Source organism: Sceloporus undulatus, chromosome 2 (assembly GCF_019175285.1).
Source record: "Sceloporus undulatus isolate JIND9_A2432 ecotype Alabama chromosome 2, SceUnd_v1.1, whole genome shotgun sequence".
Taxonomy (NCBI): Eukaryota; Metazoa; Chordata; class Lepidosauria; order Squamata; family Phrynosomatidae; genus Sceloporus; species Sceloporus undulatus.
Genome location: NC_056523.1, coordinates 95,317,149 through 95,334,930, shown reverse-complemented (window position 1 = coordinate 95,334,930; position 17,782 = coordinate 95,317,149). Strand labels below are relative to the sequence as shown.

Below are 17,782 nucleotides of genomic sequence, written 5' to 3'. Positions count from 1 at the left end.
CCCATTTGTATGATTCGCAGAGACCACGAAGAAGAAGTACAAATATTGAACTTTTGACCACAAAGTGCAGCTTGTGTCATTTTTATGAACAGAGACCAAAATGGATGGATGCAAAAAATCAACAGGATTGCTGAAAGTATGTCATTAAAAAAAAAATCAGATTCCACTGCCATACTTTCATTCTCTATAATTCAAAAAGTATTGCAGGATCAGAAGAAATGCAAGGTCAATTTCATTTGCTCAGCTTTATTCAACCAAAATTCAACATGCTGGCAAACAGATAAGACCTCCTGTTGGCAAAGTAATTTTTTAATGTACTCCTATTTCTAAGCTTCACTGCTGAAATGGAAAACAGAAGAATTGCATCACAAACAGGTTGGCCCTACAGCATAAACCAGCTATGATAAGGAGATACCCAATGGATGTCTTGTGCAGTATGATTGAAAACATAACTAAGACTGCAATTCTCTGCACATTTATTTAGAAGGAAGTCCCTCTGAATAAAATGAGACTTATTTCTGAATAAACATGCATAAGACTAGGCTGCAAATTTTAAAAATAGTATATTAAATTAATTGGTATATGGATCACAGCTATATTTTTATCTCAATTTTATTTTTTTAAAAATCTGTGCATCCAAGGTGAATGCTTTTACAATCTTCAGTTAAAATGTATTTTACACAATTTTACATACTATATTCCTTAATATATATTTTACTATACAAAAATAATAATAATAATTTGGAAACTGATAGGACATTTTGCTAAATTCTTATGTCCATGCTGTGTTTCTCAGATGATGGTGCATTTAGGAAATGGGTATTTTTGTTTTGTTTTGTGCCATAATTTGGCACAATCTATATGCATAAGGAAAGCCAGATCTTGGGTTTATGACCTCCATTAGGTCCAGCCAGCACAGCCAAAGATCAGGAATGTGTCTTACAAGGGAACACAAAAGTACATATGCTGGAACCTCATCTGGTTTCAATGATTATGTTTTCAGAAGCAGGATGTTCTGGTACAGCTATAATCCATACAAGGCTGACAGACTATACCATCAAAATTTCTCATTAGTCAGCAATGCTTCAAATTTGAACCAGCTCTAATTACAGTGCACTGATGTATCTATTTGTCCTATGGGTTAACAGGAAAAAAACCCAGAAAGCTATTGCACAAATATAATTTCTTGAATGGGAAAATTTCCTAAATAATAGAAAATCAAAAATCCTTGGTATACAAATAGTGCAAAAAATCTGTTTTCACAGCTTAGTTGTACACTACTACTCACCTACATTTAAATATGTAACAAAGTTCAGTCAAAATGAATTAGCTTTACTCAACCAAACCTGCACACATTCAAACAGAGTCAGTAGCTAGTTCAAAATAACAGGGCAGTGAAAATAGCTTCCTTTCCGACTTCTCTGTAATGCACAGCAACACAGTTCCAATTCCTCTTGTATGTGTTACAGTTTTGGCTATGATCCAGAGGAAAAACTAGATGCACTGAAATGCTCAAACTGTTCTTTAAACTCCTCAAGCTTGGAACACGGGTTAGGGATTTGTTACAAGAGCAATTCAAATTAAAAACTTGGATGGAAATACCATGTTCACTTCAGTAGCAATTTTACTTCGATGTCATGTCAAATTCCTTTTCAGTTTAAGGATTTAAAACTGCATTCTGACAGGAAAAGCTTGCAAAGTAATTGTGAACACATCTGGAAGACAAGCACACATGCAATCCTTTGGAGATGCTGTTAGGTTTTGGATTTATATCACAGATTTGTGGTAAATCATGGCCAAATAAACCAGCCTTTGGATAAAAGATTGCCCAGCAATTTTATCAAAGAATATTTATAGAAACACATAATAAACTTTCGACACCCTGATGCAGTGTTCAAAAGAAGGGTAAAGGGTTTAAAGGACAACCAAATTTAGTGTCATTAATATTTCAGGTTTCATCTTCAACATTAACTTCAGATAATATTCTATTCAGATGTGAAAGCAGGGAAGAGAAATGCAATCATTTTAGTGAACTTTTTGGGCTAATCAAAAAGCCAGATAAGCTGAACATTTCAAAGAATGTTATTAGTGCATATATATATCCAGCAATTCATGAAATTCATCATGGAGGTAATGGTCTCCTGTTAAAATTATGTATTGTTGAGTCTACTCATGTCCTTTTCAAAAAGAGAAACAGAAGGATATCCTCTTTTTATATACAAGCCATCATACAGAAATGGCTAATGAAAACTGGGCCCATGGTGTAAGGATTAGACACTAATCATAATGCCACCAAAATCAAAGGCGAGCTAAGAACTCTTAAGAATCATGTTACAAAAATAGCTACATTAAAATTTGCTAGCTGTAAAGCTACATTTTCAAGCCCTATAAAAAGGCAATCTTTGAAAGGATCTGGCTCAGATGCTCAGAATCGGCACAGTACAAATATTACAAATGCACACAATGTAAGGTATTTCAAAAGCGGTTTGAAGGGGCTATTGCAGCTGGTTGTTGTGTAGCAATTAATATTGCATAGCTGAAAAAAGAGGTCACTTGACTTGCATTAACCCTGCAAGTTTATACACAGGAGTGATGTACACTTTTTGCTAGTGATAAGTGGCTTTTAGCTGAGATCAAGCCATTTCTAAATGCCTTGACTATTTATTGACAGCCAGTATACTATGCAGTTTTTGGAATTTTTTCATATGTGATACTGGAACAGAAATGCCATTTTAGAATAAAATGTTGGCACAAGATACTCTTGTGCCCATCAAAAGTAAAATATGACTGGCATTTAGCTTTGGTGGTATAATGAACAGAGGCATTTATACATTATCTGCACATGTGGCATCTCTGATATCTTGATTTAGCAAATAGAAATGGCTTCTTTGTGCTTAACTGATCCATTAGGTAATATCAGAAAGTGAGGAGGGGATTTCATGTCATATTTAAATAAAGTGAATGGTCTATTGTGTTCTCTATATGGAAGTCATTAGAAGCATCAAGAAAGTATTACTCCTAATCCAGTCTTTCAAACAGATTCCCACCCTCAGATCTGGAAGTAATTCATTAGTGGCACTTTAGAAAATGCAGAGGATAAAAAATATGTAGTAATTGCCATATGCATTTTTTAAAATACATACAAGTGTTGAACAGGCAACAACCAGAGCCTTACTTATATGTATTTAAAAGAGCAATTGTGGTTTTTTTATGTGCATTCTTCAATAGTTTGATACTATAAGTATCTGTGCCAGAGTACAAAGTTTTCTTAAGATGAAGCAGAAATTGTTTTGTTCTTAATTAATGGATGAAAGCCCTTGTTAAACATAATCCAGTTTTACCTTTCAGCACTGGTCAAAAACCAGTTTTTGTTTTATTTTCTGCTTCATTGCTGATATTTGACAATTATTTTAAGTAATAGAAAAGGTGACTGATTGTATAAGAAATAAGTGCTCTTACTGAAGAAAAGCAACCTGTAAATGTTCATAGTAGGATAATGAATAGGAAAGGAGTGAAACACTTCCCTAATAATTTTTAAATTATTTTTGTTGGCATTATATATCTGCCAGAAGAACTGGAAATTACAATATAAATTTTCTATGCAAAAATGTTCAATGTGATTATGGTTTTAAACAGGAAACAAATTAGAAGGAGTTTTAGATATAAATCAAATTGTTCAGAAGGATTTGGCTTTTCTCTATTTAAAAAAAGTTTCTTTTTTCCTTCTTCATTTTCCTTTTGAAAATAACTGCTTAAAACGTCAAGTAACTGCTTTGTGAAAATATGGAGAACATTTAAAAGGATAGCCATGAAGAGAAACAGGTGGAAAAACAAAACTACTGTAGAGTGGAAGCATTAAGACACTTGTAGGTTAGAAATACCATCAAACTGATGCTGTTTGGCCAAATGAATGAGAGCTATGTGATGGGATATGTAAACCTGTTCTAATCTAATTATAGTTAAGATTTACTGGATTATTTTTCCAGACAGCCCAGGAGTCACCCACTTGGCTATTCTGAAGCCTCTTTTGCTCAGGGAGGCTTGCTTAAAACTCTCTAAGCTCTTGCACATGACAATATCATCAATAAAGCCACAAACTAGATGAATCTGATGTGCATTTCAGAACTTGGCTGAAACTCTAAATTCACTACTGAATTCTAAAGTTTTGTGGAATTTGGTAGCAATCAGAGTTTGATTATTTTAAAAAACACATTTCATCGTACTTAAATGTCCTTAAAAATCAGATGTGGGCTCTGCTTGAATTTTCAGTTATTGGCAATGACCAATCTACTAGCATCCACAAACCCATTTAGTGGTCAGCCTTGAGCAGAAATAATTTAGAATTGGCAATAAACTTCTCAAAAACATTAGACCACTGGGGTTACTAGTCTTTGGGCAGATGAAATGTGATTTCACCTCAGAGAAAGACACTGCTTGGCCCATCTGATCCTATACATAAAATAGATTTGATGAATGCAGTTCAGTGACTAAGATGAAAACCATACAAATGAATACTTTCTGGTCCCTAAATTATGTACTTACAGTAGTCAACCAGTATATGTACACATTATGAAGACAACAGTGCTATATTGAGCTAAGGCTCCCAGTCTTTTTATCCTTTGTTTTCAGGGCTGGTTCTTTCAAATTATTTCTTTTTTAAAAAATCCAGTATCAGTAGTAGATTTGTCTAACTGGTGAGCATAAGTCAACAGGAAATGCATGGTAGAACAGATAGTATTTCTCCAAGTTCAGTAGTGAACTGCTCCAAGATACTGTTTCTCTCAATCAGATGGCAAAGAGAAATACTTCCTTTCTCCTCTTGAGAATATTACTTCATATTCAATCCTAGCTGTACATAAAACAGCTGACTGCACACATACACACACAAAAACCCAAACACCTCGTTTCTTGAACATGCTCACAGCAGGGTTTTCACATGTCTGCACTGCTCATTGACAAATAGAGGTCAACAGTCTTAGCATATAGTTGTCATGCTGAGAGTGCAATCCTTGTGTGGCAGTTAAGAGTCAGATTATCAGCATCTTCCAAATTCCATCAAGCTAAACAGATAACAATTTTTCACTTTTGCACTCATATCACTGTGTGTCACAATGGTTTATGGATCACAGCTACACCTGCAAAAGAAGGGGAAAACACATATGGATTCAATGCATTCCATCGAAATGAATTCTGGGATAAACCTCATTTCCAAGAAGACTTACAGAGTGCCCAAGATCCTAAGACAGCTGTTAGTCACTTCCCATGAATGGGGACACACTATTTTGTCTTAGAAAAGGACGTGTTTGACTTGACATATTTGGGGGAGCGGGGGGGCGGCTGTGGTTCACTTGATCAGATGTACACTATGTGCACCTTCTGTATTTTAACTCCCCACACCCCCCTCTCTCCCAAAGGTATATAAATATCTGCAAACTGAAACAACAGTACATTCATCTGACAAAGTGGCCTGCACTCCATGAAACTTTATGACAAATAAAGCATCCAAGCCTTTAAAGTGCCAAAAAACTCTTGTTTTTCCAGGCATATGCTCTTTTAGCTATAAGAGCTACACAGCAGGCAGAATTTCAACAGTTCCACCTGCTGAATTTCTCCCTGCCACAAAACAGCAAGAGAAAGCCCAGAATCCTTTCAGGAATGATATTGAGGAATGTGATTTCACTAACAGATTCTTTTGGGCAAAGTGATTGGCACTTCTATTGAAAGCCACAAGAGGAATTTGGGAAATAAAGAATCATCTAACTCATAAAGAATCATCTAACTCATTATCCCCTCTTCCACTGGTTTAATTCAGTGTTTACCTGCATAACTTCTTCCAGTGCTCATATTGGTTGGCAATAATGTCCATTTATCTGTGACAGGATTATAGTATTCCACAGAAGCCAAATTGCAAGAACCATCATCTCCCCCAACCACATAGAGAAGCCCATTCACTGCACATACACCTATGAATGAAAACATGATGTTAAAATCCACACAACTCCAGCATTCAGCCTAGGTTCTTAGTGCTCTGGCTGTTCAGCCTACCCAGAACTATATCTGCAGTAAGTATATTTAAATTCAATATGTTATTGAATTATGTTACTCTTGCATTATTCCCTTCACTTTTATTAACAGAAGCATAATTCATTTTATGATTCTCTGAAATCATATTTATTGCACACACCAATGGGTTGGGTTTGTTAGCTTATCTGTTTTTGTTGTTGTTTTTAAACTTCTTTAAAATATGTTTTTTATTTTATTTTGACCCACAGGAGGCCAACATTCCCACCTACAGTTTTAACAAAAAAATACTGTAGGCATTCTGGACAAGTAAAGCTGTAGTTACCAGGACAACCCACTGTGAGGAACTTCAGTGCTGAAAATAAACCCACTCCCGTTCCTAAATGGATGATGATGAATGAGTTTCCCACTTTTGCCATTCAATTTGAAATGGATGCAGATAAACTAAATTACCTGGTTTGGTTTAATTTTCATGAGTTATGAAATCATCCCCTATTTAGAATGTTAGACAAATTCAAGGAATGGGCTGTGGGAGCCACAAAGGAAGCAGGAACTGGAAATATACACAATACAAACTTCTCAACTATAAGACTACTGAAGCAATTACTTTTAACATCTGTTCAGCAATCCTATTGAGTTTCTATGCATCCTGCTGAGAAAATCTGTACTACACAAGATTGCATTTAATGTTTCTATTGTAAGTCGTGCCTCTGAATTCATGGCTTTGGAACTTGTGGTTTTGATTATTTGCAAGGTTGCCGCCTCCCCTTGTTCCTTCCCTCTCTCCCTGCGCTCCTTTCCATCCCCTTCCTCCCCTCTCTCCTTACCTCCTTCTTTCACTACTCCCCTTGGGCCTAGCTTTTCCTTGGGGGCTGGGAGGGGGCCTTCTCTCAGTCTGGGGGGAATCAACCAGGGTACAGGGCCTCCAGGGCCTGTAATTCGTGCACCACCAGCTGGCAGTAATGGTGATTCCCCTTCTTGCTGGGTGCACACCACACTCCCCTCCACCACAGCCAATGGGTCCCCACTTGCTTCCCCTCTCTGTCCGTTCACCCTAGAGCTGGATCAGCTAAGCTGGCTCCAAGGCAATGGGGCAAAGAGGGAAGCAATTGAGGAGACCCTCTGGTCCCTCTCCCTGCCCCATTGCTTTGGAGTTGGCTCAGCTGATCCAGCTCCAGGGTGACGGGGCAGAAAGGGGAAGCAAGCAGGGACCTATTGGCCGTGGCAGAGGGGGCGGGGCGTGCACCTGGCAGGAATGGCAATCATCATAACTGCCAGTCAGTGGGGCACAGATTACAGGCCCTGGTGGCTCCCATACCCTAGCTCACTTCCCTCAGACTGTGGGAAGGCCCCCTCCCAGTCCCCGAGGCAAAACTAGGCCTGGAGGAGGGGCGAAAGAAGGAGCTAAGGAGGGAGGGGAAGAAGGGAGAGGATGGAAAGTAGCACAGGGAGGGAAGGAGGAGGGATCTGAATATCCACAAAATTTCAAATTTGTGAGGGGTCCTGGATTGGCTCCCCCACATATTCGGAGGGATGGCTATTCTACTGGCTCATATGATTATTTTTGTCAGATCCATAGTATGGTACAAACAAACAAAAATGCTGCCCTAAACCACAGTTTACCAGCCTGGTAAATATCAGGCTGATTTAAAAATATTGGTACTTATTACAAACTTAAACATTCCCAGTACAATAATGTCAGATAGAAATAGGTCAAAAAGAAAACTGAGAAGCCTAGAATTCATATTTTGCTAGATTGCAGGTTGCCCTGTTGCCCACTTAAAATACAGATGCATAAAAGATATAAACTCCAGTTTTTTCCAGACACATTCAAATGTGTCCAATTTAAAGACTGAACATTTATGTTCTCCTTAAAATAAATCTCCTGTACCTAGGGTGTTTTTATTAAAACTCTCTTTATCAGTCCAATACAGCATGCCCAATAGTCAAGAAAAATATGAGTTGTGGTCCAAAACATTTGAAGAGCATCACGTTAGGAAAGTTTCTCTTAAATCAACTTTAAGTGAAGACATGTTTAATAGCAACTATCTTTTTTATGGATGTTGTCTTTAATTAGTACTGTTTACTGTTTTGTGTATAACCTTTTCAATATATATATATATATAAATAAATGAAATAGCTACCTGCATTTCTTCTACACATGTTCATGTCTGCTACTTGTTTCCAAGTATTTGTTCCAGGATCATACACCTCCACACTTTTCCTTACTAAAGGACCATCATGCCCTCCAGTAGCATACAATTGCCCACTCAGGACACCAACACCTGCAAAGCAAAGTGCAACCTCTGTCAGAGTTTTACAACTCTCTTGTCATGAATTGTGTTGACATCATGGATAAGCAAAGCGAAGCCCATGAGCTGCATGTTGATTCCAAGAGCTTCCAGAGGTGAAATAGGGTTTGTTTTCTTTTGCAGGGAGTGATGGTGAGTGGAATCAGGACATTTTAACCATTTTTGAGGGGGGTGCTGGGCCATTTTAGGTCCAGGACAAGCTTAAAATTGCCCAGGGGACCCCAAAACTTAGTGAAAACATAGTCCACCCTATGAGAGAATGTTTGAGAACAAAAAAAAAGTTTGCATTTTTTGCAGGGAAGATGCAGCAGGAGCTGTAGACCTCCAAAGTCTCCTGAGGGGACAACATGGCCCAATACACTCTATAGCTGCCTACAGCTGCTGTAGTGCAGTTCTGGACACCACAGTTCAAAAATGATGTTGACAAACTGGAGCGAGTCCAGATGAGGGCAATCAAAATGGTGAAGAGTCTGGAAACCATGTATTATGAAGAGAGACTTGGGGAGCTGGGTATGTTTAGGTTAAGAGATGATATAATAGCTCTGTTAAAGTATTTGAAGGGGTGTTATATTGAGGATGGAGCATGCTTGTTTTCTGCTGTTGCAAAGAATAGGACCCAGAACAATGGAGTCAAACTACAGGAAAAAATATCCTACCTAAACATTAGGAGAAACTTCCTGATAGTAAGAACTGTTAGACAGTGGAATACACTCCCTTGGAGAGTGGTGGAGTCTCCTCCTTTGAAGGTCTTTAAATAGAGGCTGGATGGCCATCTGTCAGGGATGCTTTGATTGAGAGTTTCTGCATGGCAAGGGGTTGGACTGGATGGACCTTGGGGTCTCTTCCAACACTATGATTCTGTGATACCCCAGGTCTACATATTCAGTGCAGAAAACCTTTTAGAGCCCCCATTTATAAACTTTTGCACAGAGATGGGTTGGAAACAAGGGTCTTAATGAAAGCAAAGAGAAACAATGTGTGCACTCAGTCCAGCACTAGTACATAATCCTATACTGCTTGTTGGCCTTGAATTTATGAAAAGTACTGCAATACCATACCATTATCCTTTAATATGGGGAGAAGGTAGCTCCAATTTTCTTTTCCAGGAGCCACACAGACCACTGAAAATGCCTTCCCAATGGAGGAAGATCTCAGTTGTTTACGTCGCAACTACAGTCTGCCCTCATTATCCACGGATTTTTATCCATGGATTCAAGCATCCACCGCTTGAAAATATTTTTTTTAAAAACCCAAATAGAAAACCTTGATTTTTCCATTTTATATAAGGGACACCATTTTACTATGCCATTATATTTAATGGGACTTAAGCATCCACAGATTGTGTTATGCATGGGGGGGGGGGGCTGGAACCAAACCCCAAAGGATAACAAGGGCCCACTGTATTAGCATTACATTCAGTGGTATATAGAAGTTACGATTTATGAATAACAGTGCAAAAAAGCATTACCAAGGATTCTGTATGGTGTGAAGTGGGAGGAGGTCAATGGAGGAGTAACACCATGAGTTACCTCACTGTGTGACACCAACCCTTTTGCAATATGTTTCCAATAGTAATTAGCCTCAAGATGCCCTATATACTATCTACTTGGGCTGGATTTTTAGCAAGGGCAATCTTAAAAAGTAGCAAATGACAAGAAAAAGTGAACATATAGGGGAAATATATTCAGGAGCATATGAATGTCTTGAAATAAATTTAAGGACTATTCATAGATGTATGTATATTCATACACACGTGGGTTTGGGGGGGGTGGGTGACATTTAGAATAAAGTACCTGCACCACTGCGCCGTGTACTCATATCTGACACGTAAGCCCACTCGTTTGTAGCTGGATTATACTGTTCTACAGTACTAAGGCACTGACGTGATGCCCCATCATAGCCACCAACAGCATATAGTTTACCTAGGAGAAATGAATATGCAATACTATCAATAGAAGAGTTAGAAGAGAGTGAGTGCAAAAATTAACATTTTCCAAGCAACATTTAATGGCTGCTGATTTGTATGACATAATTTACATAATAAGCTCACAACAAGTTTCATAGGTATCAGTATTTATGTTTTAATTAACCTTTATCGTGTATATCAAATGCACAGCCCAATAAAGCTCTCAAAACTCTTGCTGAATGAGAAATTCTTAAGAGGCTTTAGCTATGAAAGATGCCTTTTTCAATTTTTGCATAACAGTCGCCCCTCCTAACTCGCGGATCTGAGATTCGCGCCCTTGAATATATGCAGAGAGGCAGCTTACCTAGACCACAGGCCAGGGGGGCGCACCACATTCAAGCCTATGGGGCTTGAATACGCGTGAGCCTGTTTTCGCGGGGGGGCTGGAACGGATCCCCTGCGAAAACAGAGAGCCAACTGTATTATAGAATGAGAAGAAAGTGGTTTTCTCCCAGTACAAATCTTTTGAAAAGCTTGTTCTGTCTGCTGAAATACTAATTCTTAATGAAGTCCTTTGCTACTGGAGCCATTTAAAAATCAAACAAAAGAAAACAAGGATACATTCAAAGTGAGATCCCTTGGTAAAATCTAAAGAATGATTTAGTTGAGGGACATATTTACCTGAACACAATTAAGATCATATTTTCGATGGCACAGAGATAGCAAAGTTTAAAATCACTGCAGGAACTTATATCAGCAAATCCTAAGTTCAGGTCCTACTAGTGTTGAACTCATATGGGAATGATGTTTCAAATAAGCCTAATTTCCACAGACAGGTATTTTGTTCAGAACCGAGAAATCAGTGTTTTGGGGTGTGTTATGTGTACAAATTCAGGGGTGGAATTCTGTCAATGGCCCAAGTACAACTTGAGACATCATCAGTCACATTTTTGGCAGCTATGAAGGTCTTAAACTGCTTCCTCCATCAATGACCAACCCCTGCCTCCAAACCCCCAATACAGCCATTTACTGGCTGATGGAAAATGGGCACAGAGATGCATACAGAGGGGGCACAGAGAAGCATACAGCTACATGCCTGTAGCTGGATGCAGAGTAACCACATCAGGTTTCAGGAGGGGGGATGACTGAGGAATTGGGACATAAAGTTCCTGATGCAGGATCTCTGCCACTGTTCAGTATTTGTGACAGAATTCCTACTTGCATGATGCACAGATGGGTATTGCTCCCTCTATCAGTATCATGATTTTGGTCAGGCCAGAATAAAATGCAAGTGACACTTTCTAATACAGTAGGAAAAACTGTCCCCTCTTAACAGCTCAGAGTGCCTCTGTCAGCACTGCACTTACAGTTCTCAAGGTGGGGATTTATTTACAGAAGGTCCAGCGCAACCTGGCAATTTTAACTAGCTCAGTGTCATGTCTAAAGTAATGCCTGGAGTCAGAATGTCACATTTAATAAAGCTGTTGTGACTAAAATGATAGTTTGCCCTTCTTACCCTCCACAACTCCAACTCCAACACTGCTCCTTCTTGTATTCATAGGTGCCACAAAAAACCACTCATTGGTTTTGTAGTTATAGGCCTCCACAGATGCCAGACCTATTTTAAAAGCAACATTAAAATATTTTCCATTTCAACAGTTTAGCAGAAAATAGCACCTCCTTCAAAGGTGCCATTCTATTTTAATATTTTCCTTGTAGACAAAAAGCAGGGGAAAGCACAAGATGAGAATAGGCCAGTAGCCAGCAAACTCCCATTCTAGGTATTAAAGCTATGGCAGTGTGGCCTGCTCCTTACAATAGTGTATGAGAGTGAGAATTTACACTAAGGAGCAGCAACCTAGTTGTCTTCACTTATACTGTACTTACTCAACAACAATGGGTTTTAAAAGCAGTTCTTTATGAATATCAGTGAAACAACATTTAAATGGCATTTCTGTAGAATGGTATCCACTGATAAGATAAAGATAATGACCACTTCTCCTAAGTAACTATTCTAGATAAGTTCCTTGTCAGATAAGTAAAGTGGGTCATGATTATACAAACTAGCAACATTTTCACCAGATGACTTCTAAAGCTCAAAGTGTCCTATGATACACAAACAGGCTTTAACTGAGTACATTTTTCAAAGAGAACAGAATCAAAATGAGTCAAGACAAAAAGGATATACAGTGTCTAAATGTTATTAAAATGTATTAAGAAGTCTTCAAATTCAACAGCAATAGTACTTAATTGAGAGGAACATGTGAAGTCTCTGGGACTAAGAAAAAAAAAGATGAACAATATTTTCCTGAATGATCCTAGCCAGGTGGAAAATAACAGCCTTCAAGTTGTATGCAATCCCTGAGAGACCTTTCTGCAGTCTCTGAAACTCCCCAAGAGATCACCAAATCCACACCACCAAAATCAAAATATATTTGCATTTTTGGCTGTTTTTAAAGCCAAAATGTGCTGACTAACTGCCACAAAATTGTGCTAGTTTATATGCTCTCCCCCCCCCCCCCAAGCACAACTCCCAAAGTCTCAGAAAAACTGAAAACTGGCTATTCATAGGCCAAAACTCAGCACCAGAAGTGCCTTTACTTCTGGTTGTGATAGTGTGTGTCATAGAGGGCTCACAGGAAAATGGCCCCTGCCTCCTCCACAGTTGCCCACTCTTGGTCTTAGCTTTTGACCTGCCACTTACCTGTGCTTCCATCAAATCCACCAACAGCATAAAGGAGCTCATTTAGCACAGCTGCCCCTAAAGTGCTTCGTCGTTCCTGCATGCTAGCTATTGACGTCCAATGGTCTTTCACTCCGTCGTACACATCTACTGTTCGGACCCGTAAAGAGCCGTTAAAACCTCCCACAGCATAGACTTTGCCTGCCATGAATACCACCCCTGTTAAAAACAAATTGGAAGAAAGAAAGTCTTTAAGCAAAGTTCTCCTTTTAAAAATTTCTGTCAGAACATCATGCTATGGGAATCACATGAAGGCCTGCAAGAAAATTCCTATACAGTGGTAGTTCCATGTGAAAACTCTAATATCTGAATGTTGTTCAGTGGCCATTATAAGACCCATCACTGAGTAAGCAGTTGTTGACAATGCCATGGATTCCCTATGTTCCACAGGTCCAATCCATGTGGAAAGAAACTTTCAAATGTTATAAACCAATCTCCATACAAAGACTTTATTGACCCTATCATACATAAGAAAATCTCTCTTTGCCACCACCAACTGAACACTCAAAAACGACTTGCAAACAATCCTTAATGAGTTCACACTTGCATGGTGCACAAGTGTTTGCAAACACAGATCTGTTTGCTGCACTCATGCTATGTATCTTTTACCTATCTTCTCCATATGTGAAATGTTTCTCAGTGGCTGTTGAAATACGTGTTGTAATCCACAGACAGCAGACATTAGCCGAGAATAGCTAAATTCTGACTTTTGCTTATGTTTTGATGTTGTGTTATGCAGTCTAAACATAGCTAGAATTGTTGTGTTTCGTTAAACTGGCATAACTCCTAGGTACGCCACCACAGAAATTATGGAAGGGGGTATCTAGAACCTGCTTGCACAGTGTTTTTTCACCAGCTGTGAAAACTTACTTCATACTTCATGAGTGGTCAAGATTAAAAAAATATCTACTATTACAGCTCTGTTTCTATGTAAAGCAATACAAATGAGATCTAGATATGTGGACACGATTGGTGTAAACTGTAGGGGTGGATGAAGAATTCTGATGTTTGATGTCTAATCTTATTTTTCCTATTTTATTTATTATTTTACATACTATTGTTTTGACATTGTAACACTTTAATTTTAGCTTATTCATTTCTTTATTTTGAACCTTTTATTTACATAATTTTTATAATCATTTTCATAATTCTGCTTTACTTTTGGGTACTGTGCTTATATTGTACTGTATTCATGTGATATTTATATGGTATTTTACTCACATTTTATATATTTTATTGTATTTTTAGGTCCTTTGTAACTTCTGTAGAATTTCTATAGAATTTTATAGTGTGTTCTACTCTCTTTTGTGTTATTTTGAGACAGCCTATGGGTTAATCAATAATCAATAAACAAAACAACCAGCTGTGCAATGGCAGCTGGATAGAGCCTGGATGCAGCTCTATGATGCTCACCAAAACAGCCAAGGTGTTAAATAGTGAAAAACAATGGAAACACAGTCTTCACGCTCTTAGACATCCAGAATATATTGGCAGAGCTTTATGCTCCACCAACATGCAATCTTGGCCTCTAATTCCACAATTTAATAGCAGCTAGGAATTGATCTAATCTGATCTTGGAAGCTAAGTCAGTCCTGGTTAGTACTTGGGTAGTGAAGAAATAACAGGTGTTACATGCAATATTTCAGAGGAAGGCAACAACAAAATACCTCTGAATATTCCTTGCCTAAGAAAATCATATGGAATTTATGGGGTGGCAATAAGTTGATAGTTGTTTTGAAGATACATCCACACACATTAAAAGCAGGACAAATAATATTTGGGATTCTGACTGATTCCATTAAGAAAGGAAAGGTTTTACCTGCCCGACACCTCCGGGAAGGAAGTTCAGCAACCTGATCCCATCGTTCCTCCTCAAAGTCATAACATTCCACACTCCGAATGGCTTTGGGTGCTTGCCCACCTACAACAATCATTACCTTGGGAGAGAGGTAAAACAACTCCAGGATAAAAAAGGAAACTATGCGCGATCAGAATATTTTCAACAGCAAACAAAAACTTTAAACACCAAAATCTTTGGTTTTACTGGGGGCCTCGAATGGTAAAAGAGTACCCTCAACTGAATTTTTAAAAAAAACTCCCTAGTAATATTTTTTTGTTTTAGAAGCATGAGAATTAAACATCTGGAAAATATTAATAAATTGGGGAATAGTGCCAGGAAATCATTGGCTAAAACACTAATCATAGCCTTTAGGCAAAGCCTATGCACTCTGACTTTCACAGATTAGCTGACTTTCTTTGCAAAACATAATTAGTTAAGACCCCAAAAGAGCTACATTTAATAAAAAATAATTTTAAAAGATGTGATAACAGCCTAACATAATATGAAATTTCTAAAAACAACAGAGACAGTAAAGATGTTTAAAATCAGGAGGGACAAGTTTTAACAAAGGAAGATTAGAATAAACCCAAGATTATGAAGAGAAACTTAATTCATCAGGCATTTAATGGCCTTCTATTTGTTTATAATCTGTTCCACTTATATGTAAAGCTAGCTACTTTCAAAATGAAAGAAGACTCCAGAATTTATGGATACTTAGAACCACAGTCCTCTTTTGTAGGTTGGTTGCTTGGGCACCAACCAAAAAGAAATGTTCATGATCACACATGGCATCAATGCCTGCATCCACACTGGAGTGATAACTCAGTTTGGCACTGCTTTAAGTGTCTTCGCTCAAGGCTATGGAATTCTGGAAGTTGGAGTTTGTTGTGGGGCCCAGAGCTCTGCTCCACTCTGGGCCCACAACAAACTCCAACTCCCAGAATTCCATAGTCTTGAACCAAGACACTTAAAGTGGTGCCAAACCGGGTTATTGCTCCAGTGTGAGTGCAGCCAATATGTGGCATTTCCAGCCTGGCATACAGAGGCAAGGCTACAAAGTACCCCACCCCTTTTTGCTTCCTTTGTGCCATTCACATGACATACAAAGCCTTTAGCTTCTTTCTTTCTTTCTTTCTTTCTTTCTTTATACATACCCCACAAAGGCTCTCTGGGCATCTTACAGATAGTTAATTAGACAGGCTTATAATCTAAAAAGACATGATATAAAAAGAGAAGGAAATGGCAGTGAATAAGTCCAACAGTTCATCTCTCCCTCGGAGGACTGGACCATAGCAGATGGGCTGGAGGGAGGGCTCTTCTTACTTTAGGCTAGGCCTGATGGAGCTGGGCCTACCTTCACTCCCTCTGAGTTACTAATGGTCAAAGCCAAGTTTTTGGCACGCAGACAAACTTCATTGGATTTTGAACATCAGTGATAGAAAAATATTTAAATGGGAAAAGAATCCTTTACTGGAATATGACACAAGATTTCTCCTATTGTAAGAAACTGCTTTCAATATACATGGAAATAATTACAGCTCTGGACTGTCCAGTGAGTTAACACTGCCTGAGTATCACAGGAAGACACTTAGCTTACCTTTGGTAGACTAACTGGTGTTCTTGGTTTTGTTCTAGGATTCTTTATCAACTGTCTTTGATCCAGTGGCAGTAAGTGATACTTCATGGCCTCAATAAGGAAGTCTTTACATGTGTTATTATTCTTAATTAAAGCTTCTTCTTCAACTGTCTGAAAATGTTACAGAGATTAGTACACTGCATTTCAGTAATGAAAAAATCTTTTGTGGAAGTTATCACAATGTTCTTATTTTAACTGCCATTAAAGATTTTTAGTGTAGCAAAATAGGCTTCACTATATCATTTTCATATTTTCATGCAACTGAACAGAGATGCTTAAATTGTACCAGCTCAATCTAAATCAGGGAGTGGCAATTTATTCCAAGAGTTGCATGTGGCAATGCGCTGGGGGTTAGTGACTGGCCACACACTGGCCTCTCCACTCCCTGCACTCTCAAAAGCACATACTGTACTCTCTTTCCCCATATGTACAAAATACACACACATAGACTCCTCCATGATCCCAGCTTTCAGAGACACTCCTTCCTGGGTTTAAGGGCAGCCTGTCTGGCAGTCTAGGAGCAGTGCATTCATGGAGGTAGGGCACAGAGATTATACTTTCCATGTACTTTCCTCTGTATCAGCAGTAGGGAATTTGTGAAAGGGGGAACAATTCTGGGTACCTATGCAGCATGGAAACCCTGTGGCTCTAATATGTGGTCTGCAGGCCAGAGATGTATCTTGTCTGACAGCTGTCTCTCACTGGATGCTCCATCGGCGTTTGAAGCTCAACATGTCTAAAACGGTGCTTCTTGTCTTCCCTCCTAAGCCCACCCTTCAATTTTCCTTTTCTATCTCTGTCAACAACATCTCTATTCAGCCGGTTCGGGAAGCCCGCAGTCTTGGTTTCATTTTCAACTCCTCTCTGTCATTTATCCCTCAGATTCAGGCCACAGCCAAGGTCTGTAGATATTTCCTCTATAATATTTCCAAAATCCGTCCATACCTCTCTGCTTCTACTGCAAAGACTTTGGTCCATACCCTCTCGACTTGACTACTGCAACCTTCTCTTGGCAGGGCTTCCTCTCTCTCACTTCCACCCACTGATTTCTGTTCAGCACTCAGCTGCTCGTATCATCTCACTCGCTCGCCGGTATGACCATGTCTCCCCCCTGTTGTCATCCCTTCACTGGCTCCCCTTTCCCTTCCGCATTCGGTACAAGCTTCTCCTGCTCACCTTTAAAGCCCTCCATGGGCTGGCCCCTCCCTATCTCTCCGAACTACTTTCTCCCTACATCCCCACTCGTTCCCTCCGTTCTGGTAGCCAAGGTCTCCTATCCCAGCCCAGGATTTCCACTGCCCCATCCCGGATTTGTCTCTTCTCG

General features: G+C 39.0%; 1 protein-coding gene across 4 annotated transcripts in view; it reads right to left on the bottom strand.

Moving 5' to 3' along the window:
• Positions 1–230: 230 nt before the first annotated feature.
• Positions 231–17,782, bottom strand: part of KLHL3 (kelch like family member 3) — an 82,582-nt gene continuing 65,030 nt past the window's right edge. For all 4 annotated transcript variants that reach the window (XM_042451291.1, XM_042451289.1, XM_042451288.1 and 1 more), the window contains exons 8-15: positions 16,420–16,569; positions 14,802–14,919; positions 12,944–13,141; positions 11,756–11,857; positions 10,127–10,255; positions 8,166–8,306; positions 5,820–5,963; positions 231–5,135 (exon numbers count right to left, since the gene is read on the bottom strand). In XM_042451291.1, coding sequence (XP_042307225.1) covers positions 5,107–5,135; positions 5,820–5,963; positions 8,166–8,306; positions 10,127–10,255; positions 11,756–11,857; positions 12,944–13,141; positions 14,802–14,919; positions 16,420–16,569 — 1,011 coding nt within the window. In that variant the 3' untranslated portion in view covers positions 231–5,106. The remainder of the gene's footprint in view (positions 5,136–5,819; positions 5,964–8,165; positions 8,307–10,126; positions 10,256–11,755; positions 11,858–12,943; positions 13,142–14,801; positions 14,920–16,419; positions 16,570–17,782) is intronic.